The sequence below is a fragment of the Acanthamoeba castellanii genome (genome assembly GCF_000313135.1).
Source record: "Acanthamoeba castellanii str. Neff unplaced genomic scaffold scf7180000084510, whole genome shotgun sequence".
Lineage (NCBI taxonomy): Eukaryota > Discosea > Longamoebia > Acanthamoebidae > Acanthamoeba > Acanthamoeba castellanii.
Window position 1 is genome coordinate 34,150 of NW_004457732.1, and position 27,872 is coordinate 62,021.

Below are 27,872 nucleotides of genomic sequence, written 5' to 3' on the forward strand. Positions count from 1 at the left end.
CAAGCGAAGAGGAATGGCCTGAAGGAGGACGGTTTCGAGCGTCTTTTCCATCGGTACACGCCTCTCTCCTTCTTTATGCACAACCACTTACTCACTCTCACCAGGTGCCCAGTGTCCCTCTATCCGATGTGATCCCTCACGCGAGTACCGAAGCTCTCCACCTCTTGCAAGCGTTGCTCCATTGGAACCCGGCCCAGCGGCCCAGTGCCTCAGAGGTACCTGCTTCAAGCATCAAGGTTCTTGCCTCTGTGCTCGATCCAGACGTTGATATCCGTCGTTGTTTATGCAGGCCCTCAAGTATCCATTCTTCGAGCTCGGGTTTGGCTTACTGGCCGTGTAGGGCGGCATCTAGTAGCTCCGAGGCTAATAAATAAGTACTGGAAGGAATCCCTTTGGGGCTAGCTCCACTTCGCGGCCTCCTGCGGCCCAATGAGGCCGTCGGTGCTGATGAGCTGAGTGATGACCTCGATGAGCCCGCTGTGGCTGATGTCGAACGTGGGATCGCTGATCTTTGCAGTGAGAAGCTTGTCCAGTTCCACCTTCAGCTCCTGCATAGCCAAGGTACCAAAAACCAACACATTAGCAGACGTTACGCTCACGAATCAACGTGCGAGCGCAGAGCCGACCTTGGTCAGGACGGCGATTCGCGGGTCGGCGCGGAACTGGATCCAGTCGTCGACCTTGATGATCTTGAGGTGGTGCACGACGTCGATCTCCCGCCCGAAGAGCAGGAGCGGGTAGTGGGACACCATGCTCGATTGACGCACGAACACCTTGCTCGTCTTCACCTTCTCGCTGAACAGCAGCCACGGCGAATCGAACTCGTTCACCGAGAAGTTCACCGAGCTCGGGTGTAGGAACACACGACCTACAACCGACCCATCAGTCAGCACGCCCCCACCTCCCGATACAAAGTACACACAACCACCGCACGCGCACACGAGGTGTGGCACTCACCGTCGTCTCTGGTATAGAACTTGAGGTCCCTGGCGTTGTGGGGCTGCGCGATGGAGCCCGGTATGACTTGGACGTAGCGGGTCTCCGGCGACGAGATGCGGACGACGTTGGGGTAGAGGCCGCAGCAAAGGGCCGCCTTGATGACGCGCGTGTTCTTGGCGTTGATATTGAGTCGCGCGCCCGTGGCCTCCTTCACGCCGTCGCTGCCTCGGCCGGCGAGCTTGGCCTGCTTGTTCATGAGTCGCGTGCTCACCCGCTGGTCCAGGAAGCCGATTTCCGATAGGAGCTCCGCGTACTGGCGCTTCAGATCGGCGATCGCCTGCAGCGTCGGGCGAGACAAGAATTTCTAAACAGGTACCACACGACACACACGACACACGACAGTCAGGCATTGGCCACTCAGGCTTCAGGAGAGGTGGGTGACACGAACGTCGTTGCAGTACTGCATCTCGCGGCCGTCGGCCTTGGCGGCGAGCCATCCGTTGTAGGCGTTCATGAGGGTCAGGTGATCGCTCTTGTCCAGCGCGAGCCCGAAGCGCGCCTGGTTGGCCTCCTCGCGTCGGTCGGGCGGCGAGTAGAAGGCCGACTTGCCCGCGCTCATGGCCGCCGCGATCGTCAACACCGGATCGAGGCAGCAGAGGATGGCCCCGAACAGCATCATCTTCCCGATATGCACGTCCACCGGCAATTGCGCTGTAGAAGAAGAAGAAGACGGCGACGACGACGACGAAGAAGAAGAATGAGAGATCGTCCAGAGCCGAGGTGGCCACAGATGCGCCCGTACCAAGGTGGTAGCCCAGCGGAGTGAGCTTCTCCTCTTCCTTCTCGAGCGCATTCACTTGATGCAGCGTCTGTTTACATAATGATGAGGAAGAAATTCATAATGTAATTCAACAATAAAATAGAATACAGAATATTATAAAAAAACAGAAGAGAGAGAGAGAGAGAGTGCGAGTACGTTGAGGGCGGACTGGATGGCGTGGTCCTCCGGGGGCTGGAGGGCCTGGTGCAGGAACTGCTTCACGGTGGCCCGCACGTTGAGGAGCTTGATCTGCAGGCACAGCTGCTCCAGTGGCACCCGCAGGATCTCCGGCGGCCTTTGGTCCATGAGGTCGGCGTGACGCCGCTCCGTGTAGAGCTTGAAGCAGAGGCCCTTCTTCACACGACCGGCACGACCGCGTCGCTGTGCGGCGTTGGCCTTGGCGATCCACGTCTCGCCCAGGCACGACAGCTTAGATACTGGTGGCATACCACGTTGACCAGGTCAGAAACAAAGTGCAACTGTTAATTTAACACACACACACACAACACAACGGGCTCGTGTGGTGCGCACGTACCGGGGTCGTACTGCATTTCGTTCATCTTGCCGGTGTCGATCACCACGACCACGTCATCGATGGTGACGGACGTCTCGGCGATGCTGTCTGCTTGTCAGCAATGGCTCGCTTGAGGAAAGCGCGAGGGAGAGGAGTGTAGACGCACTTGGTGGAGAGGATGATCTTGCGCACGCCCTGGGGCGGCCGCTCGAACACGCGCTGCTGCTGGGCGGTGGAGATGGACGAGTGGAGCGGCAGGATGAGGTACTTGTGCTCGGCTCGTCGGTCCCGCGCGCCCCTCTGCAGGCGCTCGAGCATCGTCAGGATGTCCGCCATGCCCGAGAAGAACACCAGAATGGCGCCCTTGCTTCCGCTGCCCTTCTCCTGCGTGTCGTGCCGTCAGCTAAAACCGCACACGACACACACGACACACACGACACCAAACACGGAGGCAGCGCACCTCGGAGAGTTCGGGGAAGGTGCGCTCGCCTTCCTCGCAGATGAAGAAGATGAGGTGCTCGAGCAGGGCCGGTTCGAGCTTGTTTTCGTTGATCGTGGCCAGCGCCTCGCGCGTCTCCACCGAATAAGCCGCGTACGACCGGAGGATGTCCTCGCGCCGCTTCGCGTCCTCCTCCTTCTCGGCCTTTGTCCGCTTCACCCCGCCGCCGAAGCCGCCGCCTCGCCGCTGCTGGGCCGCGATGTCGTCGGCGAGCCCGCGGCCGCGCAGGAGCTCGAGCGCGTCTTCGAGGTAGTGCTCGCCCACAGGGTAAGTGAAGCCGGGGATGGAGATCACGGGCGCGCCGACGGCGGCGGCGGCACCGCGGCCGCCGGGCGAGGCAAAGTAGTGGGCGAAGAGGTCGGCGTCGAGCGTGGCGCTCATGAGGATGACCTTGATGTCCTTCCGCGCGCGCACGAGTTCCTTGAGCACGATCAGCAGGAAGTCGCTGTCCAGGTTCCTCTCGTGCACCTCATCCACAATTATGTGCGAAATGCCTGCACACCATTACACGCACGCGCGCACAAACCACTATCAACCAATGCACACACCGCACACACGCACACACACCGCACACACACACGCACACACATCGCACACGATACACGGCACGACCAGAAGGAGGGGAGGAGACCTCGTAGTTCCTTGTCCTCGCCGGATGAGCCGGTGAGTCGCCGCAGGAGGATACCCGTGGTGCAGAACAGCAGCCTGGATTGTGGTGGTGGTGGTGGGACAACCGAAACGTCAGCGCCGCACACACGGTACGCACGTGGCCCGCAGCAAGAGAGCCGGCAGCGCGTGCGGGGGCGAGGCGAGGCCTGGGGTACGTACCGGGTGTTCTTGGACTTGGCCGACTCCAAGCGGATCTGGTAACCCACTGTGTTGCCCACGTCTTCACACTGCTCTGCCGACACTCTGTGTGTGTCGACACACGAAACAGAGCGCTGTCAGGCGCAGCGTTTGTGGGGGGGGGGATTGGTGATGCGATACCGCTGGGCGAGACCGAGTGCGGAGATTCGGCGGGGCTGGGTGACGATGATGTTGCATCGGCCGCCCTCGTTCTGAGCGATCATGTCCTCCATAATGTACTGCGGCACCTGCGTCGACTTACCGCAACCTGCACCACCGCACGCCCACACACACACACGTCGCACCGCACGCACCGCACACACACGACACGCTGAACTATCGGTCTCTCCGTCATACGAACTCGAGCGAGCGTACCCGTGGCACCGGTGAGCACGATGACCTGGTTGTTGCGGATGACGCGAATGATCTCCTCCCGCTTGGAGGCGGCCGGCAGTCGCTGCCGCACCCGCTGCATCTCGATGTAGTCCGGCCGCTGCTGCTTGGCCCGCAGGCTCTCAGTCAGCTGCGCGCTCAGCTCCCGCACCTGCTCCTCGCTCACCTGCGGCTGCCCGCGCGGGCGCCGCGGCGCCGAACGACCGGCGACAGCGCCCCCGCGTTGGCCCTGCGGCGCGGCGCCGACCGTCACCGTCGGGGCCTTATCGGGTCTCCCATTGGCGGCCTTGGCTGGCTGCGGCTGCTTCTGCGGCTGTTGATTGGTCGGTGCGGCGACCGCGACGGTGGGCCGCTGCTCGGACTCGACCACGGCGCGCACGAGCTGGCCGATGTTGCTCTGCAGCCATTGGCAGAGCGAGTAGACCATGGCCTCGCCCAGCATCTCCTGGGCCTGCGCCGCCAGCTCGGCTATGATGCGGTGCTTGAGCTTGGCCACCACCCGCGGAACCAGCTGGGCCGGCGCACCGGCGCCACCACCACGGCCCGCGGCGGCGGTGGTGGTGGGCGTAAGCGAAACAGAGGGGAAGACGAGGGGCAGCTGGAGCGGGTAGAGCGAGTGCGGATGGGCCGGAATGTGGAATTCGAGGCGCAGGTCGGCGAGGGCGAGCTGGAAGGGCTGGAATGCCGAGGCCTCGAGCGACAGCGAGTCGGGCGGCAGGCGCACCTGGAGCACGTCCACGGGCAGCGCGTCGCCGCCGAGCCCGGCGACGGCGACCGAGCGCGCGGTAAAGTCATCGCCGAGGATGGCCTCCAGGGCGAGCATCTCGTCGCGTCGCAGCTCCTCGATCTCCCAGGCCTCGCGCTCGTCGCCCTTCTTGGGGAGGGCGGCCACGGCGTCGGCGGCCGAGGAGGACTCCAGCTTGAGCGCGCAGCCGTCGCTGGCCTCTTCCTTCGTCGCCCGGCGCGCGATGAGCGCAAAGAGCGTGTAGAAGCTGTCGGTGGCTTTGTCCGCGTTCTTGGTATCCGCCTGCAACAGCTCCAGCTCCCGTTCCTCTCCGCCTGCATTCACCACCGTGAGCTCACGCACGCCGCGCACACACACACGACACACGACACACACGACACACGACACACGACACACGACACACGACACACACAGCATATGGAGGAGAGTACTCTTAGGCTGCTTGGCTGAGGGAAAGGCGGTAATGCCGATCTCGAGGGTCTTGGCCGGTTGGTACTCGACGGGCAGGTGCTCTTCGGCCACGTGGAGCAGCAGCCAGTCGAGCACCTTCTTGACCCGCTTGTTGAGGTCGTCGGTCGGCGGCAGGTCCCGCTCGGGCAGCGCCGCCAGGACGCGGTCGACGTCCTCCTTGCGCCAGCCGAGCTGCTTTAGCCGGCGGCGGAGGGTCTTCTCGGCCATCCGCTTGGCCTTGGCCTCCTCCGCCTTCGCCGCCGCGCGGTCGACGTCCTCCTCCTCTTCGCCGTCCCACCCGAGGTCGATCTCCTCTTCGGCCTCGCGGGGGTCGAACCCGCCGTCGTCGGCGGCCAGATCAGAGTCGACGGGGCGCGACTGCGCAGTGACGGGGGGCTGGCGGCTGCGGAGGGAGCTGATGATGTTCTCCACGAGGCTGCGCGCGGTCGGGCTCATGTAGATCTGCGGCATCTTCTGCAGCCGCTTCTCCAGGTTCTCCTTCTTCTCCTTCACCTCTTCGGCCTTTTGTGCCCGCTCGGTATCCTTCTCCTTCTTTTCCTTGGCCTGTCCGCGTAGTGCGTGTGCGGTGAGCACGTGGCCGGGCGTCAGGAAAGGGGGAGAGTGCATGCGTACATCGATGTCCAGCTGCGCCCACAGATCGCGCATCTCAGGCGGCAAGACTCGGTGTAGCTGCTGTGGAGAGCACAGCGCGTGTAGAGCCACGACCGCTGCTGCATGCCTGGTCGTTGTTTCGGGGACAAGCTGCGTCAGTGACTCGGCCCCTGCAGCGCGTACACACACACACCAGGAGAAGGTACGCACCTGGCCATGTCGGACACGGGCAACGGGTCTCGGGTGTAGTGGGTGTACTTCTCCTCGGTCTTCTTGTTGGTGAGGTTGATCAGCACCACACGCCACCGGAAGCCCTCCGGGCACGACTTGACGGGCGAGAAGTTCGGCCTGGCCCATTTGTTCTTCTGACACCACTCGTTCTGCAACGGGACACCCCGAGGGTTACAACCGCCGAGCGTTGTGTGCGCGTGCGGTGGTGCATGCGTCGTCCAGGTCAGCTCACACTCGGAGGAGGTGGTACCAGCATGGTGACCGGAGTCTTGCCCGTCCAGCTGCCAAACAGAGGAGGCGGCTTTGGCGGTGCGTCCTGCACGCGCACGCATCACAAACGCCGCGTAAGCACACGCCAACCGAGTTGTGCAAGCTTTCACAATTCTGAGAGCAGTGGCGGTGAAGTACCAGGGACTCCACTGTACCGGCCTTCTGGGCGGCCTGTGCACGTGAGCACAAAGCAGTGAGTAAGGCGGGGGAAAAAAGGAGACGTGAAGGTGGGTGGGGTGGCGGTACTGCTCCTCCCTTTCGCTTGTCCAGCGACGGAGGGGGCTGCCCGCTCCGCGGTGCTCCTGGACCATCGGCCTTGTTTTCTTGGGTGGTGGGTCCTTCTTCTTGTCGGACTTCTTCTTCCTGCCGCCATCGTCCGCTCCCTTCCTGTTCATCTTGTCGGAGAAGGAAGAGACAAAGAAAACAATGATTTTCTCATTTTTTCCCCTTTCCCTTTTCCCCGGCACTTGGCCCAGAGCCCACCACAGGACAACAGCACTGTTTGCAGTGTGCGCCAGGCAGGAAAGCCAACAGAAATCGTGCAGGGAGGATGCGTAGTTGTTCATTATCACTTGCGTGTACACTTGTGAGGCCCATTGACGCCACCCCTTCTCTCTCGGTGAGCGCGATCACCACGCCTTTGCCTTCTCTCTCGGTTGGGGAGCAGCAGTTGGAATGTGAACCATTCAAAGCAATTATCATCTGCAATACTTAACATATTTGGCACGTAAAAGCTGGCAGAAACGCGCCAGTGCACGAACAAAACCACGATTTGAAGATTAGCGTGCACGCGACACAATTCATCACACAAAATGATGCCCAGCGATGTCCCCTTGCAGGCCCTTGGGTCTGACGATGTACAAGTAGATGGAACGATGCGGACGCTGTGGCTGTCTGGCTTCCCCCTCGATGTCAAACACAGGGAGATCCACAACCTCTTCCGCCCGTACCGAGGCTACGAGGACTCCATCTTGAAGCCCAATGGTGTCGCCTTTGTCACATTCACTTCACACGAGGCAGCTGTGGCCGCCAAGAGTGACATCACAGTACACGCCCCAGCCTCTGCTGCGTTCACTGTCGCACATTGTTTGAGCCCAAAATCTCAATCCCAAATTCTTCACTTTGCTTCAGGGGCTTCATTTCGATCCTGATGGCACTGACGTGTTGAAGGTGGAGTTCGCCAAACAAAACTCCAAGAGAAGGCGAGAGGCCGAAGAGTCGGCTTCCCCTGAGTGTACCACCTATCACCCTCCCTGTTCTTCTTGCCAACCGCTCACTGGTGCAGCACTCACTCACACACTGACGCGCACTGCTGCGCTTGGTGGTGCACCTCAACAGTTTGGTCCAAGGAGAGGGAGGCAAAGCGCATCAAGAGAGCCCTGGCAGGTGGAGGTGGCGGTGGCGGCGGACCAACCTCTATCGACGTCAACGCAATGTACAGAGCCGGCCTGGCCGGTACGGCCTATCCCCATCGCACCGTGTTCAAGACATGCCTTGCACGCTGACGCACCCCACGTATCTGTGCTCGCAGGGTATCCCTTCAATCCGCCGTCAATGTACGGCCTGTCATCGATGGGTCCTGTGCCCGATGCCTACCTCCTCGGCGGACAGGTGCGTGCTGTTGGCTTGGCATGCGGCGCTCGAGACTTTACTCGTGACGCTGATGCCCGTACGGGCCTATACGGTTCCCCCGACTCACCTCCTGTGTACTCGCTTCCCCTTCAGGATCGACTGCCCAAGCCCGCCGGGAAGTCCCTCGTCAGGTTCCCTCCGGGCTCGACTTTGTTCATATCCAACCTCGGCACAGCGTCGTCGGAACAAGAGATCTCTGAAGTCTTTGGCGCGTACGTGGGCCGATTCAACACCGCCGCTTGGTTCTGTTGATATTGTGCTGTACACGCTCACCAGTGTGTTCGATCACGCGCACAGATTTCAGGGTTTCGTCCGGGCACAGCTTTACAACAGAGGCCACAATATCAACGCCTTCGTCCAGTACAAGGTACGCCAGCCAGCCAACCGAAGTTCGACACACACACACACACACCTCTCTCTCCTCTCCCTCTCTGATACACGCCTCAATTCGATCTCCTGACACGAAACAAATGACAGGACTATGAAAGCTCCACACAAGCGCTCAACCACCTTCAGGGCAGCGTCCTCATGTCCTCGGACAAGGGTCCCATGAAGATCGAGTACGCCAAGAACCCGATGGTCATCCGGAAGGAGGACCAGGGGCCATATGGCCTCTGAAAATAAACCAAATCGATACGTGGTAGGTACCACGCCCCACCACGTCTGACACCCGAGCTGAGCAGTGGCAAGGCCGCCACCACCAACACCGCCAACACCACCTTTCGGATCGCCACCACCACTCGACACCACCAACACGTCATTCCACCTTGCGCCGCTCAGCGCAAATAAACATGTACTGTAATTACACGTGTCGACAGAAAACCGACTCAACAAGAAGCAGAAGATCGAAAGGCGAAGAAGATGGAGGCAAAGACTGGGGGCTGCCGCGGTGCCGGCGCGGGAGCGCTCGGAGTCGCTCGGCGCATCGGGCGAGGTCAAGTACAAGTTTCGCAGGGGCGCCCAGCGCACTGTGCAGCACATCGACGCGGCGCACCTCAAGGAAGGCCAGCGCGTCTTCCAAGCTCTCCGTACGCTTCCCTCTTCCCCCCCCCCAATGTTCGTGTTGGTCTGGAAGAACGAAGCGAAGACTTTCGTTTTTTTAGAGACGTGTTACTCGGACCTAAACGGTGCTTGTGCAGACGCGAACGAGTTTGCAGGACCGCCGGTGCGTCCCTACCACAACCAGCTCCAACAGACGCAACGGGGTCCGCAATCGCCGAAGGCGCACGCGAAGGCGGACAACCAGGGAGGGAAGGCAGCGCGAGGGCGCCCCCTTCTTCGTCGGCAGTGGTGGCGAGGTGTACGACGTCTACTACCGCAAGTGTGACGACGAGGTTGCTCGTCGCATCAAGGGCGGAGGGCAAGGTGCGACCGTGGCCCTTCTCCTCCTCCTCTTCCTTCTTGCTTGAGCGTTATCATGATTCAACGTACGACTCACCGGCCCATGATCGATCCCGCCTCACCAGGTGGCGCGGAGGTCTTTCGCTCTTTTCCGCAGCCGGGAGGCTATGAAACGTACTTTGACTACGAGCAAGCCCTTCTCGATTGGAAGGTGCGGCACAACAACGCAGGCTTGCTGTAGCATCGCTCATGCATTTTATTTATTTTTATTATTTATTTGTTTTTGTCGTGATGAATGCAGAGCGAAGTGGAATCAGCTCTCGGCGATCTCCACCTGCCGGACATTGTCGGCCGCTACTATGCGCGTCCGACGGTCGCCGCTCCGATTCAGGTGATTCCCCATTTACTTCATCGCACCCTGCGCGAACTCGTCGAATGAGGGACTGACACGGTATGTTGCGTGGCAGGAATTGGTGGAGGCCTACGACGAGAGTGCGTCGGCCGAGCTCAAGATCGAGGAGCGTACGGGCCGCAAGGAGGAGACCGACGACGATTTCTCCGAGGACAACCCGCTTAGCGACAGGCGACTCTCCGTGGTACACCAAGGCATTCCTTCTTTTGTGTGCGTGCGTGTCGTTGGTAGTGTGTGCCGCGTGTGCCGCATAACGTGTGCGTGCGCCCTTTTTCACACTGTTGTGTTGTGTTGATCGACACCAGGGGAGCCTCAACCCGAGGGCCATCATCAGGGAGCGAGACCCATGGGATGCAAACTTGCTGCCGCCCGAACCCCAGCCCGAGTTTTACAAGACATTCGAAGGTCTGTTTAAACGTTTACGTTTTTGCTCTGGTCGCTCAATCCGCTCACCCTCTCCATGTACCACGCGCGCAGAGTTCGAGGAGGCGCTGCTGAGGTGGGCCGAGGCGTGCAACGCGAGCCTGTCCTACATTCCGCCCCATGCGGCCCAGCTCGAACAGCTCATCCCCATCCAAAGCCAGGTTCTACTCCGCACTCACCCCCCCCCCAACCCCGATCGACACCACTAATAATGCTCATGTTGGGCGCACGCACAGGCGACCGCGGATCAGGCGCGAGCCGCGCGGCAGTTCCGGGACCACAGCACTCATGTGTCAGTCCTCGACGAACTCCACGAGTCGTCCGCACTCGCCTCCCAGGGCGAGCTCGCTGGTATCGTCACACGCTCTCTCTCTTACTATGCGCTATGTCGACACTCGCGCTAACCTTTTGCGACACTGGCGTGCCCTCGCGCATCGCACTAGGCAACCCGCGGACCGGGCTGTGTCACGCTGACTTCTTCTCGAGCGGGGCGGTCTCGGTGGCGGAGGTCCGATCGAAGGCGCGCGAGCGGCTGGACCCGAGGAAGGAGGGCGGCGCCCGGCGGCCGGTCGAGAAGATTGCGCCGCCCGAGCAGGGCTCCGACGAGTGGCAGCTCTGCCGCGATGCCCTTGACTCGTGGGTCCAGCGCTTGCTCATCAATCGCATCGCCATTCACAAGGTGCGTGCCCCCCCCCTTCAACGGTTTGCTACGACAATGTCTGATGATAGCGTCGCATATAACACGCGCAGGAGCACGGATCGTTCAATAAGCCTATGCTGCCGGTCATCCACGGCACCTTCCCCACGCACTACAAGACGCCCCGTCCACCCGGCTACAGGCCTGTGCCTCTGAGTGCGTCACCGCCGCACACGCTGCGCACGAGCACGCGTTGCGCGACTGACAGGCATGCGGTGCAGGGCGTCAGGATCTCACGGAGCAGATGGTGGAGGACTGCTACGACTGCCCTGAGGGGATCAACGGGAAGAAGGTCGAGTTCAACATTCCGCTGGTCAGCATCGAGCCGCTGGAGTTTGACAAGCTGCACGCCAACGAGTACCGCTCGGAGGCCTTCTCGGCCTTCGCCCACTGCCCCGCGCCAAGCCTTGTACGCACCCTCTCTGCTGCTCCGTCCCAGATACAACACACACACACACAGTCCTAACGCATGTTGCGTGCGATCGTCCAGGGAACGGCCAAGCAGGGCGATCGGATGCTGCTGCTGGCCAACGATTCGAGCGTTTCCAACAGGGGCGAGGCCTACCGGTATTGATGCGCCAGTCTTCTTCGACACAAAGTTGTCTCTCTTTCGCTGCTCTCTGGCTGATCGCTCGCTTTTGCACCGTTGCAACCAAACAGAGTCGATAAGCTCCGCGAGCTGAGAAGAGAGCAGGGCCGCAATCGCTACGACCACCTCAACGCCTGGAACTTCCCGATGCTGCCGCAGCAGGTGCGGACCGCCTCGTTCGCGATCCCAATGTGCACGACTCTGAATGGTGACCTCACCGAAGCTTTTGTGATGGTGGCTCGCGAAGGTGCACGACAAGGCCAAGGCAGAGCTGGAGGAGGTGCTGAAGGCCATCCCCTCCGGGGCCAAGACGATGAGCCTGGCCGACATCGAGGCCATCCTCCAAAATTCGCTCTACTTGGACCAGTTCCAAGATCGGTGTGTCTCTTTCCTTCTTCCGCACGACACACGCGACACACGACACGCGCTCTTCTTAAGATTCCGTCGGGTCGAACAGGTTGTCTGAGCCGGTGGCGCACATGAAGCCCTCCAAGGAGTCGGGCCTGCCGCGCAACCTGGGGGAGTACATCTCCAAGTCAGTCGACTCCTCCAACTTCGCGCGCCTGCTGCAGTTCTATGGCTCCCACGCCAACAACCTCCTCTTCCTCGCCAAGGTTCTCTTGCCCCCTCCCCCCATTTTCCCCTTCTTCGCCCAGCTCACACCGACCACACGCGACTCGCCACGGCTACGACCACCACCGCTGCTGCAGCTCTCGCTCTTGGTGCAGGACCTCATATCGGGCAACACGGGGAAGAACCTCGTCGAAGCGCTCATCAACGGCGGAGGCCTCAAGTAAACCCTCACCTCCTCCAAACGCCGCTGGCTTTTTCGATTGGCTCCGGAGTGGAGCTCTTGACGGCTGACTCTGGCTCTGGCTCCCCCGTAGGGCGTTGGGGTATCTGGCCTACTCGATATCGTTCTTCAACGACATGCCGGTGGAGGTCTACCCGTACGACACCGAGCTCATTCAACTCATCTTCGTGGCCTGCAAGGTACGCCGTGAGACCACGCCGTTCATTTTCTTTGAGCGCCTAAAAGAAACCCGTTTCTCCTCATTTTTCGTCATACATGAATCACCATCAAGAGCATCACGTTGCTGGGATCGTTCCTCGACCCGGCGATGGAGACCATCTTCCAGTCGGTGTTCACGTACTACTACCTCGACATGATCGCAACCACCACGCAAAGCAAGTCGTTCGTCTTCTTTTCGCTGGGCTCCACATTCCTCGCCCGCCAGTGCGAGGCACGAGGCATACCTTCGCTTTCGTTCTTGATCGCTTCTTCGTTTTTCGCTCTTTTTGCCTCGCTTCGTTCTTTTTTGTGACCTGTGTACTGTCTATCGCGCAGAGCGCGGTGACGAAACTGCAAGAGGCGTTGAAGAGCAAGCCGCAGTGTTTGAACCAGCTTGTGGAGTTTCTGGGCCACCGCTCGGCGCGCGTGTCATCGTTCTTCCTGTTCATCCTCCTCCGCTTACTGCACATCGCCGCCAAGTTCCCCGCCATCAAGGAACACTTCGTCACGCTCGACATCGTCGACAAGACGCGCCAGCTCGCCCGCTCCCGCTTCTCCCACGTTCAGGTGAGACTGACATGTGGCCCGTGTGGCTCTGACAAACGCGAGCTCCTGCTGACGCCATTCTCTGGTTGCGCGTTGCGCTGCTGGATCGCGTTTGTGTGGTGGCGGCGGCGGTTGCAGTACGGCGCGAGGTTGATCTTCGCGTTGCTGCAAACGGCGCCGTGGGCCGCTCTCTTCGGCGAGAAGTACTCCGGCGACAAGGCGCTCTTCCTGCGCGACTTGACCAATTCGCCGCTCCTCTCCTCCCTTTTCCTCGATGCCTGCCTCCAAGTACAGGCGCGCTTGGTTTTCGCTCGTGGTGATCTGCGGCAGTGCATTGTTTCTCCTTCTGTTGCTTGCTGGCTGGTTGACTGTCACCGTGTGGTTGGTTTCTCCGCACAGTCGCTGCTTCGCTTGGCCAGCAATGACGGGAGTGACCCCAACGAGCTGGCGTGCAGTTTCCTGTGGAAGGACGGACACTACTTCGAGACGCTGCTCCAGCAAGTCCTCGGCTCTGACTGCTCTCAGCAGATTCCTCGAGTACTTAGCCTCCCCCCTCCATTCCTCACTGACGCCTTCTCCGTTGTTGACCGTACCGCACCTCTTTAGACGATCGAAACGTGCTCCACGCTCCTGGCGCGTCTGAGCCAGGCGTTTGCTCAGCTCAAGCTCGTTGACATCCCCTCCCCCATAAGAAAGGTTCCATGCTTGCGCCCTTCACTCTCTTTCGTGGCCTCTGTGCCTTCTTGTCGAGGTGTTTGACCCGATCTGTTGCGTACGGCACCCAGGATCCCGGTGGTAGGCGATACTTGTTTACATTCACAGGTACGACGCACTGCGCAGCACTTTCTTTCCACGTTGCGCGCGCGCGTGCCTCCATCGTATCGGACCCCGATTGCACTAACTCCGAACGACGAGCACAGAGCCCCGGGCCAGGCAACTGCTGGCATTCATCTCGTCGGTCTCCACCGCACATCCCCTCGGCTACGCAGTCAAAACAAGTACGTGTGCCTGTGCGTGCGCGCTTGAGTGTGCGGACCTAATGCCCTCGTTCGTTGCTCGATTGGTGCAGATGCGTTGCTGTTGCTGCGCAACTTGGTCAAGGCCGAGGGTGCGTTCCCGACGATCGTGGGCATTCCCGAGTTCCTCTCCAAGTACCCCCAAATCTCCCCTGCAAGCACCCACGCTGGGGTGGTGCAGCACATTTGATCGGCTCACGGTCGAACGCGTGCGCGAAACAGGCTGGTGGTGTTCTGCAAGGACGCCAATGATTTTGCCTTCAACAGGGCGGCGTGGGGCACCTTCTTCACCATCATCCAGAGGCACACGGGAGTGCTGGAGCACCTCATCGAAAAGGGCGCCATCACCAACTTCTTCGACATCATCAGCGTCGTGTCGGGCAACCTCATTTCCCACAACGCCATCCACTACATCCACAAGGTCTGCACTCTTGTTTGCTTTGTTGACGTTAAGTTACGCGACGCGCTGTTTGACTACTGTTATCGTTCCCCCGCTGCAGGTGTTCAATCTGCACGGTGCTGAGTCCGTGCGCGTGGAGGCCGACATGGAGCCCAAGCGTTATGGCGACAAATGCCTCCAGTCGGTCGAGAAGGTGATCACAGTGATTCTTGGGATCAGGAGACATGCACGCAGTCTGCGACTGACGTTCTCGTGTTTCTGGACAGGATGTGCGCGCGTTGTGCAAGTTCTTTAGCGAGCGCAAGATGTTTATCAAGTGTCAGATGATCAGCAAGCGCTTCGTCGACAACCAGGATCCCTCGCTCAACCACCCCGGAGCCGCCTTTGTCGTACGTTCTCGAGCCGTTTCGTGTGTCTGCGCGCGATTAAGTGTGAAAGCGGACCCTGACCGTTGCGGTCACAGGAGCTCGTGCGGCTGTACAAGATCATCAACGACTCGTCCACATGCGAAAAGCTCAAGAAGGACATCTTCAAGGTACCCCATCACCGCTTCTCCCATGCTTGTCCCCGACTGACCGATGTGCTGGGACACCAGAACGCTGAGTATCAGCAGAGCTTCCTTGCCCTCATCGAGAAGTATGGAGGCGTCAATGAGCGCTACAGTGGTAGGCTTCCCGCGTGCGCCCTGTGGGAAGTGATTGCTCTCTAGTCGCACACCTCCTGCTCATTTGTATGTCACGTAATGCTAGGTCTGTATGGCACGGTCATCGGCAGGCCTCGAGCCGATGCACGCTTACCGAGTTCGCCCAGCAAGGAGCACACTGCGCGCAGCTTCCTCTCGGGTGCGTTCACCTCGACTCCGCGTGAGGAAGAAAGAGGTGGTAGACTTACCACCGCCCTTGCTTGCAGGCGAGCTGCCAAGGGTCGAGTCGACGGGGAAGAAGGGTGCGCCCAAGACACCCAAGACGCCGAAGAAGGGCGCGCCAGCGTCGTCGTCGCCAAACGCCAAGGCCTTCCAGTCGGAGCCGCTGCAGCTGCCCAGCGTCAAGAAGGAGGGTTGCGATTCGCCCAAGCGCAAATGGTTCGGCATCAAGAAGAAGGCCAGCGCCAACAAGGAGGCCAGGGACCGCGAGAAGGGCGGCACCCTCGAGTGAACGCACCGCGCTCCGTCCGGCTCTGTGGCAAAGAAATGATTTTAAATTGTTTTCTATTTATTTGTCGACGGAATGTGTGGCCGGTATTTAGTTGGATTGGGGCGGGGCTGGTTTCTTTCCTTCTTTCTTTCTCTCCCCTTCGTATCGTCATCGTGGTTCGAGGACCGTCTAATCTATAGCCATGGTATGTCACCGTACCCCTTGATTTGTGGGGCAAGGTCTGTTGCGTGCCGGGCTTTGTGAAGGAACTTGGCCAACTGATGAGGATGAAGGTGAACGGATTGGAATCGAAATGCTGATCCTGCCATCTCTTTCGTCTCATTCGTAGGGTATTGATCTTGAGCACAAGCACAGGAAGAACAAGAACAGGTCTTCCCCCAAGACCGAGGATCCCTACCTGCTTCTGCTCGTCAAGGTAGGAGCTGTTCCTTTCCCCTTCTTGATCGTCCCACCCTGATCTCCCTTTCCTAATCCTTCATCTCCGTCTTGTCGGTGCACATCAATAGCTCTACAGGTTCCTCGCCCGCAGGACTGGCGCTGACTTCAACCGCGTCGTGTTGAAGAGGCTCTGCATGAGCAGGACCAACCAGCCCCCCCTGTCCCTCATCAAGCTCGCCCGCTTCACCAAGGGCAAGGAGGACAAGATCGCCGTTGTCGTCGGCACCGTCACCGATGATGCCCGTCTCCTCAAGTTCCCCAAGCTGACCGTGTGCGCTCTGAGGTTCACCGAGGGCGCCCGCACCCGCATCCTCAAGGCCGGCGGTGAAATCCTCACCTTCGATCAGCTCGCCCTCCGTGCCCCCACCGGAGCCAACACCGTCCTCCTTAGGGGTCGCAAGACCGCCAGGAAGGCCACCAAGCACTTCGGCGCTCCCGGTGTCCCCAACAGCACCACCAGGTACAACTCCCGCGCCAATTCACCATCTTCTTTTTGGCTTCATCTTTTTATTCACCACACTATTTCTACTCTGTGCAGGCCCAAGGTCGCCAACAGGAGCAGGAAGACCGAGAGGGCTAGGGGTAGGAGGAAGTCTGTCGGCTTCAAGGTGTAAGTCACCTAACGGCGTTCTCTTCCACTCTTCTGTCACACATAAGGCATTAAAAAGACAGTTCTCGATGCACGACCCACTTCCGTCTCTTTCGCCCCCATCAAGACTTGTGCCTCTCTCAAACATCTTTATTGCCCATGCTGTGGCCGTGGAGGCTTTTTGGCGAACTTGCGAATCTCGCGCAGCGTGAGCGCCAATCCTGCCTGAGGTGGACGAAAGGAATTGAGGAACAGAACGATTAAATTCCAACATACTGCACGCCATGCAAAAAAGCAGCAACGTACAAAGCAAATGCCGAGACCGATGAGAAGGACTCCGGCACCGATGAGCGTTTTGAACGAGCCAGGTGCTGTGCAGTGATATACACAGCATTTCGAAGAATGAAGAAAATTGAGTGATTCACCTTCTGATGTTGCAGGCGAAGGCAACGCACCTTGCACCTCCCTTCTTATCTGCCCTGCCTGCTTGAAGATGGAGGTTCCTCCAAAGCTGGACTCGACGGACCCAAGTTCGCCCATCGTGTTGTGTTGCGTTTTGTTTTCAGCACAAAATAAAAATAAAATAATTGAAATAGAATAAAACAAAGGAAACTGGGCGCCACCAGCAGATAAATTGCAACCAGTGAGGATGGATTCCGCGCCCATCATCGCTTCTGCGCCTGGCAAGGCATAGTTCCGATTTAACGCCATGCTGCGATTAATCATGTGAATAATGATAATCTTGTCTTTTTTGCTATCACAGGTGATTTTGTTTGGGGAGCATGCTGTGGTGTTCGGCAAGACCGCTCTTGCGGCTTCTCTCTCCAACGTACACCCACCGTCGCATCTATTCCTTCATTCTTTCACGTCACTTTGCCGCCGTCACTCACTCCACCTGGCCCCATCTTCGCGCCGGGAGCAGTTGCGCACGTTTGCCCACTTGACTGCGGGCGGCGAGGGAGTTGTGGCGCTGGAGCTGCCCGACCTCCCATCTGCCCCCACCTTGGCCTTCGCACTCCCCGAGCTGCAGGCGCTGCGATCCCACTTCCACGGCGTCTCCCTCACCGACGCCGACGAAAAGGCCGCTGAGCCCGCCGATGACGACGCGGCGGTGAAGGCCCTCAAGGTCCTGTGCGCGCAGCGGGCCGACGAGAGCGAGCACCACTTCTCGGCGCTGGTGGTGTTCCTCTATCTCTACCTCTCCCTGGCCACCGCCGCAGCCGACCGCGGCACGAAGGCGACGGAGAGTGTGCGAGTGCGCATCCGATCGACGGTGCCCGTGGGCGCCGGCCTGGGTTCGTCGGCAGCCTTCTCGGTGTCGTGCGCCGCCGCGTTGCTCCAGCACTTTCATGGCTCGCACGGCGCCGATGGCGCTCCCACTGAGAACGCGGCCACGTCCAAGGCCAACATCAACCGATGGGCGCTCAAGGCCGAAAAGATCATCCACGGCACACCGTCGGGCATCGACAACTCCATCGCCACGTTCGGTACCACCACCACCACTACTTGCTGCGCACGAAGCGCAAGACATGCCACCTTCTTTCTCACGCATTCGCTGGGCAGGTGGTGCTCTGACCTTCCATCGAAAGCAAGTCGAAGGGCGCGTCGTGGGTGTGATGGAGCACTTGGACAGGTGGGTTGCAACGACTTGCGTGGCCCTGGCCGTGCGTGATGAGTTTTTGATTACTTATCCCCTCCCCACTCTTCATGCAACCAGCTTCCCTCCGCTCCAGTTTGTGCTCACCAACACAGCCGTGCCGCGCAAAACTTCGGTGCTGGTGGCTGGCGTGAGAACGTTGCGCGAGGTGCTGCGCCTGTTCTCACTACACAGCCGTCACCTTCAACTTCTTTGGTTCACTCACTTCGGTCTTCCTCTGCTGTAGCGCTACCCGGAGGTGATCGATCCCGTGCTGGACTCCATCCATGCCCTCACCGTCAAGGCCATCGGCTACCTCGCCGCCGCAGCCAACTCGCAGGCCTCGGAAGGTGCGCGCTCGACTGACTCGTTGTCCGTTGGTTCTTACCGATTCGATCGATCGCTCACTGCGTTGTGTCTGTGCAGGCGAGTTGCACACACACCTGGCGTCGTTGATCGACGTCAACCATCACTTGCTCAACGCCGTGGGCGTGGGCCACCCTCAGCTGGACAAAATTCGCCTCCTATCGGCCCAGTACAAGGTACGCAGCTCACCTGTGGAGCCATCCAGGGGGTGCTCGCTCTTTTTTTATGATGATGGAGGGTGCTGACTCGTCAATGCATGAAACTACCAAAAGCTGCACAGCAAGTTGACGGGCGCCGGTGGTGGCGGATGCGCGTTCACCCTCCTCACGAACGAAACGAGCGAGGAGCAGACCAAGCAGCTCATCGCCGACCTCGACCGAGAGTTCGGCCCCAGTTCGTCCCTCACCACCGGCGTACGCTTTGGCCATTCCTCACTGTTTCGTCTTCTTAGGATCTCGCTCACTCCTCTCTTTCGAACTGCTCAATCACAGGTGGGCGGGCCAGGCGTCACCTTCCACGGCACAGCCGACCTTCCCACTCACTTCCACAACTGAGCGATGAGTTATTTATTATTTATTTTGTTTTCTTTTTTGTGTGCAAAATGAAAATAAATCATAAAATAATAAATAAAAGATGTTTGCGAGGAAGGGGTCTGTGCCACCTCCGGCCAGCAGCTTGCATGCGACGGGCCAAGTCGCCACCACGACCGCCGCCCCTCAGGCGCCCGATGTGTGGGCAGCCGTAGCCGAAGTCCCACCTGTTGCCCACCTTCCACGTACCCCCCCCCAACATCTTCCTTACCATCTTGTCAATTCCCAAGTGGTGACCTGCCACCCGGGTGGCCGGCGTATTGATAGGACCCGGAGGTGTCTCGGCTCTTGGAGGGTCTGCAGCTGGCCGAGTTCCTTCCCAGCTTCGTGGCCCACGAAATTGGTACGCCTTCGTTCTTCGTTTTCGTTCTTCTTCGCGTTTTGTTCGTCTGGTCTTACACGCGCGAGCTAGACATGGAGACGCTGATGGAGCTGACGGAAGAGGAGCTGGCCAAGCTGGGACTCGATCGCTTGGGTCCGAGGAACAAACTCTTCTCGCACATCCAGCACCTCAAGCTCGCTTTCCCGCGTACGTCTCGGCTCGCCGCCACCACGCGTTGATCGTTTTCGCTCTTTTTCGCTCTTTTCTTCGATCGCTCCAAAGCTGACTTGCGTGCGTGTGCGTGTGCGTGTGCGTGTGCGTGTGCGTGTGCGTGTGCGTGTGCGTGTGCGTGTGCGTGTGCGTGTGCGTGTGCGTGTGCGGCCAGGGGTGCTGTCCACGCGTGACCGGGACGTGGAGGCGCGCGCGATCGACTTTGCGGACCTCAAGCTGGGCAAGACGCTCGCGCAGGGCCGCACCGGGGAGGTGTTCGAGGGCCGCCTGCGGAACCACACGAGCGTCGTCATCCGTCGACTCAACAAGAATGTCAACCAGACCATCTTCCTCAACGAAGCCAAGCTCTTCAGGTTCGTTCTCGTGGGCTAATCATCGGCGCGTGGTGGATTGTTGATGACACACAACAACCTTTTCGGTCGACAGTTTGGTGTCGAGTCATCCGCACGTGGTGGCCTTCATGGGCGTGGCCAAGGACGCCGACCACCTCTACCTAGTCTACGAGTACACGCGCACCCTCTCCAGTGAGCACGCACGCACACATCGCACTCAATGACATTGACTGGACGTTGACTGCAGGCGCGTTCCTGATGGCACGCTGCGGGACTACCTCCAGAGCCGGAAGAAGAAGCTGCCGCTCCACACGCTCATCGATCTCACCAAGGACGTGGCCGCGGGCATGGATCACCTGCACCAGCACGGGATCGTGCACCGTAATCTGACGGCGGGCAACCTGGTGCTCGAGCGACTGCGCAGCTACAACATCGTCAAGGTCTGCGACGCGGGCCTCCTCAAGTACGACGATGCCCGTCCCCTCTATCTCGCCGTGGCCGCCCTCCCTCCCTCAATTGAACATAAATTGTTTTCGTTCGCAGGGCGCTCGAAGCTGCCGGCCACTACCAGCAGGCGTCCGCGCGGTGGCTCAGCCCCGAGGCGATCGCGTGGCAGAAGTTTACGCCCAAGTCCGACAGCTGGAGCTTCGGGGTGGTCATGTGGGAGATCTTCAGCGGCGGGAAGCTGCCGTTCAGCGAGCACGGGGACGACGACGAGGAGCGGGTCGAGGAGATGATCGGCCGGGTGCCGCTGGCGTGCCCCGCCGGGTGTCCCGAGGAGGTGTTCAGGATCATGGAGTCGTGCTGGGCGGCCGACCCCGACCAGCGCCCGACCATGTACGACCTGGGCAACAAGCTGGCCGACCTCGACTACGGCCGCGACGGCGACGGGCCGGACAGCGAAGACGACAGCAGCGACTCGTCCGACGGCGAATCGGCCGAGAGCGACGATGGCGCCACTAGCACCACCAGCGATGAAGTCTACAGCAGCGACGGCAGCGGCAGCCAGGCCGTCTACGCCTCGCTTCGCGACTCGAGATGATGATCGTGCCTCACGATAGTAATGCGACAGGGGAGGTGGAAATATAGATTGATGTACATTGCAGCCGCCGGTGGGGTGATGCCCAGCCGTCTGCACACAAAATTGAAGCAAATACAGCATTGGCCTGTGCGTGGGCGACTGACGTCAGTCGTAGGCCAGCAGCGTGCGCAGCACTTCCCAATACTGGAAGTGGACGGTGTTGGAGGCCGCCTTGCTCACGAAGAGGTTGCCCGAGTTGATCTCGAGCCTCTCCCCTGGCGTGTACCACCCGAACTGCATTGCGCCCCCCCCCCGCAGCAGTCAGGTCAGTTCAGGAGCAACTCGAGTTCGCTGGCGTCAGGAGGCGTACGAAGGGAGGAACGGGTGGGGACTTGGGCACCTGATCGCCAGCGAGTGTGATACTGGAGGGCGGTGAGAGCGAGGTGAGACGCCCACGCGAAAAAGATTATGTGGTGGTGGTTGTTGGGGGGGGGGGGCGACAGAGAGGGGGCGCACTGTAGGATGCGGTAGCGCAGTTCGGAGTTGAGCCAGGCGGTGAAGGTGCGGCGGGCGAAGCGCGGAGAGCCCAGAAGTACCAGGTAGAGCCGCATCCGGAAGACCGGGTAGCGCACCACCGCCTGGTAGGCCACCATGGCTGCAATCGCCGCGCCCATGCTGTGGCCCGTGAACACCACCCGCTTCGTTTGGTCGCTCCCTGGATGTGAGTGCGCGCGAGTCAGCACAAGCGCAGTAGCACGACGGGCCGGCTGTGATGGCGTGGCATGACGTGGTGTGGTTCATACCCGCGCGCGCCACGATGTGGTCCACGAGATCCACCCCGTGTTCGACCAGGCATTGCCTATGCATCTCCTGTGGTGGCGGCGGCGGCACGTGAGTGGTCAGCGTGGGCGGTAATTCACGGGGAGGGAGGGCGCATACCAAGAGGATGTGGTAGAAGCCGGAGTGAGCTTCATCTTGCGTGTCTCCGAGCCGCCCCCTTTGGCCGACACGATCTTGTTCTTCTTGCCCTTCAGGAAGAACGGCCCCGTGTCGATCGTTTCTGTTCGACGTGTTTTGTTGGCAGCGCCGCGGTCCTTAAGGTCAGATCACGCACGCTCTTGCGCCGGCCGGGCGTGAGTTGAGGTGTGGTAGGCACCTTGGATGACCTTCATGGCGACGTGGAGCGAGCTGTCCTCGTCCTTCATCCCAAAGAACCGCACCACCAGCTCGCCGTCCTGCATGGGTGATTCCTCTCGCATCGCGATCCCTCGTATCCGGCCGTCGGCACCCAACACACTGCAGCGAGCGTGGATCGGTCGACCACACACACGGGGGGGGGGGCAAAGAGAGAAGACGGCGATGAGAAATAGAGCGAAGCGAGATTGGGGGGGGGGTGCATACTCGCCGGCCATCCGTCTTCGGGCGAAATCTCGGAGCGGAGCCTGGTCGTCGATGTGGGGCGCCACGGTGCTAAGGCCCTGTGTCCGGACCGCGGGGGCGGTGTTCGCGGTGGCGGCGCCAGCGGTGGCAGCGCTGACCGCGGCGGAGGCGGAATACTGCCCGCCGCTCACGAAGATGAGCGACTGCGCGAGTAGTTTCTCCCCCGGGTCCTGTGCACACGCAACATCCACACCGCCGTCGTCGCCGCGTTGGTGTCGTGCCACAGTCAGGGGTGACGCTCGTTAGAGCGTCGTAAATGGACGCATGTGGAGACACGGAATGGCGCAGAAGTACGGGCGTACCTGGGCCTTCTCGAAGAGCTTCGAGTAAACACGCTCGAGGTCGGCTTGCCTCACCACACCGGACGACCTCGGAGTCGGCGGGCGGGGGCCCTAGTCACCCGGCCGGCACAACGTGCGCGACGCTTAGTGAATGTGTGCGGCGGTGCGTGCGCGTGCGCGTGTGCGGCTCACGGGTGGTACATACCTCGGACGAATCGTTGACACAGATGGCCCGGGGTCGCTGCTTGTCCCCATCGGTCTGGCCGGTCTCGAGGCTTCGCCCCTCGCAGGAGTCGAGAAGGATCTGCTCGTCGAAGGGCTCCTCCACCCCGGCCCCGCTGCCGCCCGCGCCTGGGTTCGGGCTGCTGCCCGCAGCCTTCTCCTCAGAGTCGGCCTCGTTGAGGGCGTCCATGACGTCGATGGAGAGGCGACCCTCGGTATAGGATCGCTTGAGCATCTTCATCTCCTCCTGGAACACGTTCTTCTTCATGAACGCGCCCTGCGACTCTGTCAGCTGCGCGCTCCGTAGCCGCTTCATCATGTCCTCTGCCGTGCCGATGTTGCTCCCCATTCCCAGCGTCTGCGCAACCCACAACCCAGAACGCAAGGTACCCATCGTGTGGTGAGCAAGCGGCCAAAGAGGAGCGAGCGCACGTGTGGTAGGCGCGTACCGCCAGAATCTCTGCTCGTATAATACTGCGTACGGCAAGCCGATCGTCACCCGCCGCGCGGGCGAAGAAAGAGCAAAGAGTGTTAGTGACGATAGCCCTCGCGGGGGGAGGAGGGGCTGATGAGCGGAGGAATAAGTGAGTACTTGCTGGTGTCCCTGATGGCGATCCGCTGGTCATACTTTTGCTTGTCTTCCTTGACCAGTCGGTCGTTGAGGTCGTGCCGGTAGGCTTGCCCCTTTCGCCGGTTGTTGCTGGGCCACTGGGACGTGGGTCCGGCGCCCTCCTCGTACAAGTATCTGGTGCGCAGGGCGAAGAAGAAGAAGAAGAAGAAGAAGGTCAGCCGCGATCGAGCCAAGATAACGTTGGCGGGGGTCAGTAGCTACTCGAAGAAGAAGAAAATGTCGGCAAGCATCTTGCGCCACTGTCGCCAGAGTTTTGGCGGCTCCTGCATCGCCACCTCACCCCGCGCCTCGCCTGGTGTTTGAAGCGGGGGGGGGGGAAGGGAAGAAAAAGATGGTCAGTCCCATCTTTCCGTCATGAGCCGCACTGGTCGATAGAGGGGCGGAGGTCACCGTAGATGGCTCCATCTGTGCTGAACGTGGCGGCCGTATAGAAGTCCACGAGCAGCGTGATGATCGACACCGGCACCGCAGGGTATAACTCCTGCGCATGTGCAACTGTCGGTTGAGTACAGGGCCAAAAAGAAAAAGTGCCGAGGGAGGGAGTAGCGCGTGTAGCATACCAGCAGTGTGTCGTCCATGATTCGCTTGCCGATATCGACGGTGGTCTGCAGGCCGTAGGATTGTACGGCGGCGATGATCTTCTCCATGGCCGCGTGGTCACCGGACAGCAGGATGCACCGCTCGCGCAGGAACTGCCCCACCTCCTCCTTCTTGTCCCGCGCCTTGATCGTCCCGACCGAGGAGTCGGACGACGAGATCGGCGGCGGCCCGGAGGCGGCCCTCGCCCCTGGGCTGGCGGCGGGCGTCGAGCGCGTGATCACAATCTCCTGCGTGCGGCCCTTGCGCCGGTTGCCGCTCTTGACCTTGCTCTTGAGCTCCTCGAGTCGGGCCACCATGTCCTTGGGCGGGACGGTGAGGAACGGCTCGTGGTCGCCGTCGGTACCCGACTCCTCCCACTCCTCGGTGTCCCGTCGACTGTCGATGGACGGCCCGGCCAGGCCTTGTCCACCGGTCTCCCACATGAGAATGCTACGCTCGCGCTCGATCTTGGGTCGCAGACCGTCCTGGCGACGCTGATTGACGGCAAACATAAACTTCTCCATCTCTTGCTTCGAGTAAAACGCGATTGCCACACCCGGCTCTGTACGCGCATAGATGCATTCGTCGGTAAAGGTGTTGTGTGTGTGTTGTGTGTGGATAGATGAAGGCACGTGCCTGGGGCACCGGGAGGGAGAGGAGGTGCGAGGGCATTTCTCTCCACGCTAAGAAAGAAGTAGCGGGTGCTGTCGGCGACGCCGCTGAGGCCCTCGATCGACGACACCGCCAGGAGACGGCCCGCCTGTTTGTCCTTCATCTCGAACAGGCGGATGGTGCCGCCAGCCTGCAGCTCTATGCAGCCGTACTCACTGAATTCGCCCCATTGCGTAGCCCTTTCATTTACGCACACCCGGAGGGGGGGCACCTGTCAACAATAACGAGACGTTGCAAAGCAGTGGGGGGGGGCAGGAGTACTTGACGGCAGGTGGCACGTTCCTCTTGAGAGCCACCACAAATGCCACGGTGGGGACCTCGTCGATGGCTGGTGTCTCCTCCATCTCCATTTTTTTTTGGTTATTGTACTTCGCAGGTGCCAGCCACCACGGTTGCCGGTTCGCGGTCGTACCATACCAAGCGTGCCAAGCATTCCTCCCGACTGAAGAAAGGTATTTGCATTGCGCGCGATGATTATTAATATTGCGTCGCCTTTTCTGGATTGTTTGGCTTTCTGTCGACGGCTCGGATCGCGACACAATTTGTGGGCGTTTTTGGACTGGCAAAGGGCGACGCAGCGACAGCAGAGAAGGAAAAGGACTTCCCCTTTGCCGTCAGTGGAAGAAGCGATTCGAATTGGACTCCCTTCGAACCGGTGCGTGTTCTGTTCTTGCTTGATGGCTTCGCGAATCTCTCGTCCTATTCTTCTTTACCTCCACTTCCCATCCTTTATAAATTTTACCCCCCATCTTATGATCACTACTTGATGCATTTTGAGTCGAATTGAGCATTACGAGTCGACTTGCATCATGGGGCACACGTGCTAACATATCTTCCAACCTGGCACAATGCGATTTCCAGGATTGCAATCCGCCGCTATTCGTGAATCCGAGAGGATCGAGAGCAGAGAAGAGAAGAAGAATGAGCGACGGTCAGGAGCCGCAGGGAGAGGAGGGGGGAGAGCAGCAGGTGGGATGGACCAGTGAGATCCACGAAGCCGTGTGGCAGAACAACACCGAGAAGGTGCGACAGCTGATCAACAGCCCACAAGGCGCGCCGCTGGACCTGGAGGCCGTGGTGGAAGATTGCACGCCGCTCTACTTGGCCTGCCTCAAGGGCCACACCGATGTGGCCGAGATTCTCATCAAGGGAGGCGCCAAGGTCGACGGCGATTCGCCGCCGGTCTTCGCGGCTGCGGGCAAGGGCAATCTCGATCTCGTGCGCCTGCTGTTGAAAAATGGCGCCAATCCGTCGGCTTTCTCGTCGCAGCATGCCGGCTGCTGCGGCCTCCACATCGCCGCCGAGAAGAACTACGTCGATGTCGTTCGTGCGCTGCTCGAGGCCGGCGTCGAGGTCAACATTCGATCCGAGAAGCAGAAGCTGACGCCCCTCATCTCGGCCGCCTGCTGCGGTTCGCTCGACGCGGTCAAGGTTCTCATCGAGGCCGGCGCCGATGTCGATGCCCAATCGTCGACGGGCAACACGGCCCTCATGCTTGCCATCGATCGCGGCAAAATTGACGTCGCCACCACGCTCATCGATTCGGGCGCCAACCTCGAGATCAAGGGCCAGAAGGGCTGGACCGCTCTCCACAACGCCGCCAGCGGGGGCGACAAGGGCTACCGCGAGGTGGCCGAGGCGCTCCTCAAGGCCAATGCCTCGGTCGATGCGCTGTCCGAGACCATGCTCACGCCCCTTCACGAGGCTGCCGGCAAGTCGCTCACCGATCTCGTGCGCCTGCTCGTGGACCACGGTGCCAACGTCAACGCGCGCGACAAGTTCAACAACACGCCCCTCCGGATGTGCGCCTCCAACGCGCAGTCGTTCGCCTCCCTCGACAGCTTCAAGCAGACCGTCCAGACCCTGCTGGACGCCGGCGCCGACATCAATGCCGGTACCACGATTAACACCACCTCGCTCCACTCGGTGGTCAAGTGGGGCAACCCCGACGCCGTGCGCTTCATGCTCGACCACGGCGCCGACCCCAACGTGAGGACCACCAAGGGCGAGCTCCCCATTGATTTTGCCAAGGAGCCCGCAATCCGCGCCCTCCTCGAGCCCGTCACCAAGGCCGCCGCCAAGACCGACAAGCCCACCAACGGCCCCGCCGACGCCAAGGGGGCCAAGGCCGACAAGAACGTTTCCCGGGTACTCTTTCACCTTCTTTCGTCCCCCCCCCAAAGGCGCGCTTGCTCATGTCCCCCTTTTTTTCCTACGCAAGCAGAGCAAATACAGCCACGACAACTGGCAGCCCGACAACACGACTCCCGAGTGCATGCACTGCTCGAAGAAGTTCACTCTCATCGTCAGAAAGGTACCTTTCCCCCTTCCCTCACCAATTGAGCGTTTGCACCAAAAGGGGAAAATATGCGTACATGTGAATGGTTCTGTTCTCGCTGGTCTCATTGCTGCTTTTCTCTCCCCCCCCCCCGTGTTCGATTTGCGCTCTACAACAATGCAGCACCACTGCCGTAACTGCGGTACGCCTGACGTCACCCACTCCGCCTGCGCGTTGGTTGACAACATGTTCTCATTTCTTCTTCTTCTTCTTCTGTTGTTGTTGTTGTTGTGCCGTCCACATGAACCTTTACAGGGCAAATATTTTGTGACCAGTGCACGCCACACCGCATGCGTCTGCCCGACAAGGGCATGAAGGAGCCAGTGCGCGTATGCGTGGTGTGCGCCGACACGAACACAAACACCAAGGCCAAGTCGAACTAAAAGACCGAGACTGGCATTACGGCGAAGGCGACAAGAGGAAAAACGGAACGAGGAGCGAAGGAGGAAGAAAGGAACATCGCGCGAAGGCGAATGGTGGACGCGAAGTGGCGAAACGGAAGGAACATCGAACACAGTCGATCGCTCGATCCTGGCGACGGCGAGCCACTTGCAGTCCGGCCAACAACCCCAAATCCAACAAAAGAGCGAGACACAAAACACACGGCACGACCCCGACTGTACACAAGCCAACCGAACGAACA

At 60.1% G+C, this 27,872-nt stretch overlaps 8 protein-coding genes and 1 pseudogene across 8 annotated transcripts; 6 read left to right on the top strand and 3 right to left on the bottom strand.

Moving 5' to 3' along the window:
* Positions 1 to 398: 398 nt before the first annotated feature.
* ACA1_326790 (helicase conserved Cterminal domain containing protein) lies at positions 399 to 6,714 on the bottom strand (the record flags this gene model as incomplete). Its single annotated transcript, XM_004358228.1, has 19 exons — positions 399 to 548; positions 627 to 868; positions 958 to 1,276; positions 1,388 to 1,650; positions 1,742 to 1,808; positions 1,916 to 2,196; positions 2,295 to 2,377; positions 2,440 to 2,657; positions 2,734 to 3,266; positions 3,404 to 3,477; positions 3,601 to 3,684; positions 3,760 to 3,886; positions 3,994 to 5,070; positions 5,188 to 5,770; positions 5,840 to 5,896; positions 6,025 to 6,198; positions 6,300 to 6,365; positions 6,458 to 6,490; positions 6,541 to 6,714. The coding sequence occupies 19 exons, from the start codon at positions 6,712 to 6,714 to the stop codon at positions 399 to 401; spliced, it is 4,605 nt and encodes a 1,534-aa protein (XP_004358285.1).
* Positions 6,715 to 7,131: 417 nt separating this feature from the next.
* ACA1_326800 (RNA recognition motif domain containing protein) lies at positions 7,132 to 8,569 on the top strand (the record flags this gene model as incomplete). Its single annotated transcript, XM_004358229.1, has 7 exons — positions 7,132 to 7,365; positions 7,451 to 7,553; positions 7,658 to 7,774; positions 7,851 to 7,930; positions 8,045 to 8,163; positions 8,249 to 8,318; positions 8,429 to 8,569. The coding sequence occupies 7 exons, from the start codon at positions 7,132 to 7,134 to the stop codon at positions 8,567 to 8,569; spliced, it is 864 nt and encodes a 287-aa protein (XP_004358286.1).
* Positions 8,570 to 8,813: 244 nt separating this feature from the next.
* Positions 8,814 to 15,541, top strand: ACA1_326810 (annotated as a pseudogene).
* Positions 15,542 to 15,807: 266 nt separating this feature from the next.
* ACA1_326820 (eukaryotic ribosomal protein L18, putative) lies at positions 15,808 to 16,593 on the top strand (the record flags this gene model as incomplete). The annotated part of the gene is made up of 4 exons (XM_004358230.1): positions 15,808 to 15,813; positions 15,870 to 15,956; positions 16,048 to 16,439; positions 16,518 to 16,593. 4 exons carry the CDS (start codon positions 15,808 to 15,810, stop codon positions 16,591 to 16,593), a joined length of 561 nt encoding a protein of 186 aa, XP_004358287.1.
* Positions 16,594 to 16,718: 125 nt separating this feature from the next.
* Positions 16,719 to 17,234, bottom strand: ACA1_326830 (uncharacterized protein; the record flags this gene model as incomplete). The annotated part of the gene is made up of 3 exons (XM_004358231.1): positions 16,719 to 16,793; positions 16,875 to 16,939; positions 17,024 to 17,234. The coding sequence occupies 3 exons, from the start codon at positions 17,232 to 17,234 to the stop codon at positions 16,719 to 16,721; spliced, it is 351 nt and encodes a 116-aa protein (XP_004358288.1).
* A 67-nt stretch (positions 17,235 to 17,301) lies between these two features.
* Positions 17,302 to 19,124, top strand: ACA1_326840 (mevalonate kinase; the record flags this gene model as incomplete). Its single annotated transcript, XM_004358232.1, has 8 exons — positions 17,302 to 17,397; positions 17,491 to 18,055; positions 18,132 to 18,201; positions 18,286 to 18,373; positions 18,452 to 18,554; positions 18,631 to 18,746; positions 18,843 to 18,983; positions 19,062 to 19,124. The coding sequence occupies 8 exons, from the start codon at positions 17,302 to 17,304 to the stop codon at positions 19,122 to 19,124; spliced, it is 1,242 nt and encodes a 413-aa protein (XP_004358289.1).
* Positions 19,125 to 19,574: 450 nt separating this feature from the next.
* ACA1_326850 (protein kinase domain containing protein) lies at positions 19,575 to 21,087 on the top strand (the record flags this gene model as incomplete). Its single annotated transcript, XM_004358233.1, has 5 exons — positions 19,575 to 19,689; positions 19,868 to 20,066; positions 20,140 to 20,217; positions 20,293 to 20,508; positions 20,589 to 21,087. The coding sequence occupies 5 exons, from the start codon at positions 19,575 to 19,577 to the stop codon at positions 21,085 to 21,087; spliced, it is 1,107 nt and encodes a 368-aa protein (XP_004358290.1).
* A 144-nt stretch (positions 21,088 to 21,231) lies between these two features.
* On the bottom strand, positions 21,232 to 25,241 carry ACA1_326860 (lipase; the record flags this gene model as incomplete). The annotated part of the gene is given in 17 exon segments (XM_004358234.1): positions 21,232 to 21,360; positions 21,437 to 21,488; positions 21,583 to 21,781; positions 21,870 to 21,925; positions 22,006 to 22,126; positions 22,223 to 22,362; positions 22,468 to 22,544; positions 22,557 to 22,676; positions 22,809 to 22,898; positions 22,993 to 23,367; positions 23,459 to 23,483; positions 23,602 to 23,754; positions 23,842 to 23,932; positions 24,031 to 24,121; positions 24,201 to 24,781; positions 24,865 to 25,070; positions 25,153 to 25,241. The coding sequence occupies 17 exon segments, from the start codon at positions 25,239 to 25,241 to the stop codon at positions 21,232 to 21,234; spliced, it is 2,595 nt and encodes an 864-aa protein (XP_004358291.1).
* A 571-nt stretch (positions 25,242 to 25,812) lies between these two features.
* ACA1_326870 (FYVE zinc finger domain/Ankyrin repeatcontaining protein) lies at positions 25,813 to 27,612 on the top strand (the record flags this gene model as incomplete). Its single annotated transcript, XM_004358235.1, has 3 exons — positions 25,813 to 27,039; positions 27,116 to 27,205; positions 27,505 to 27,612. 3 exons carry the CDS (start codon positions 25,813 to 25,815, stop codon positions 27,610 to 27,612), a joined length of 1,425 nt encoding a protein of 474 aa, XP_004358292.1.
* Positions 27,613 to 27,872: the final 260 nt, after the last annotated feature.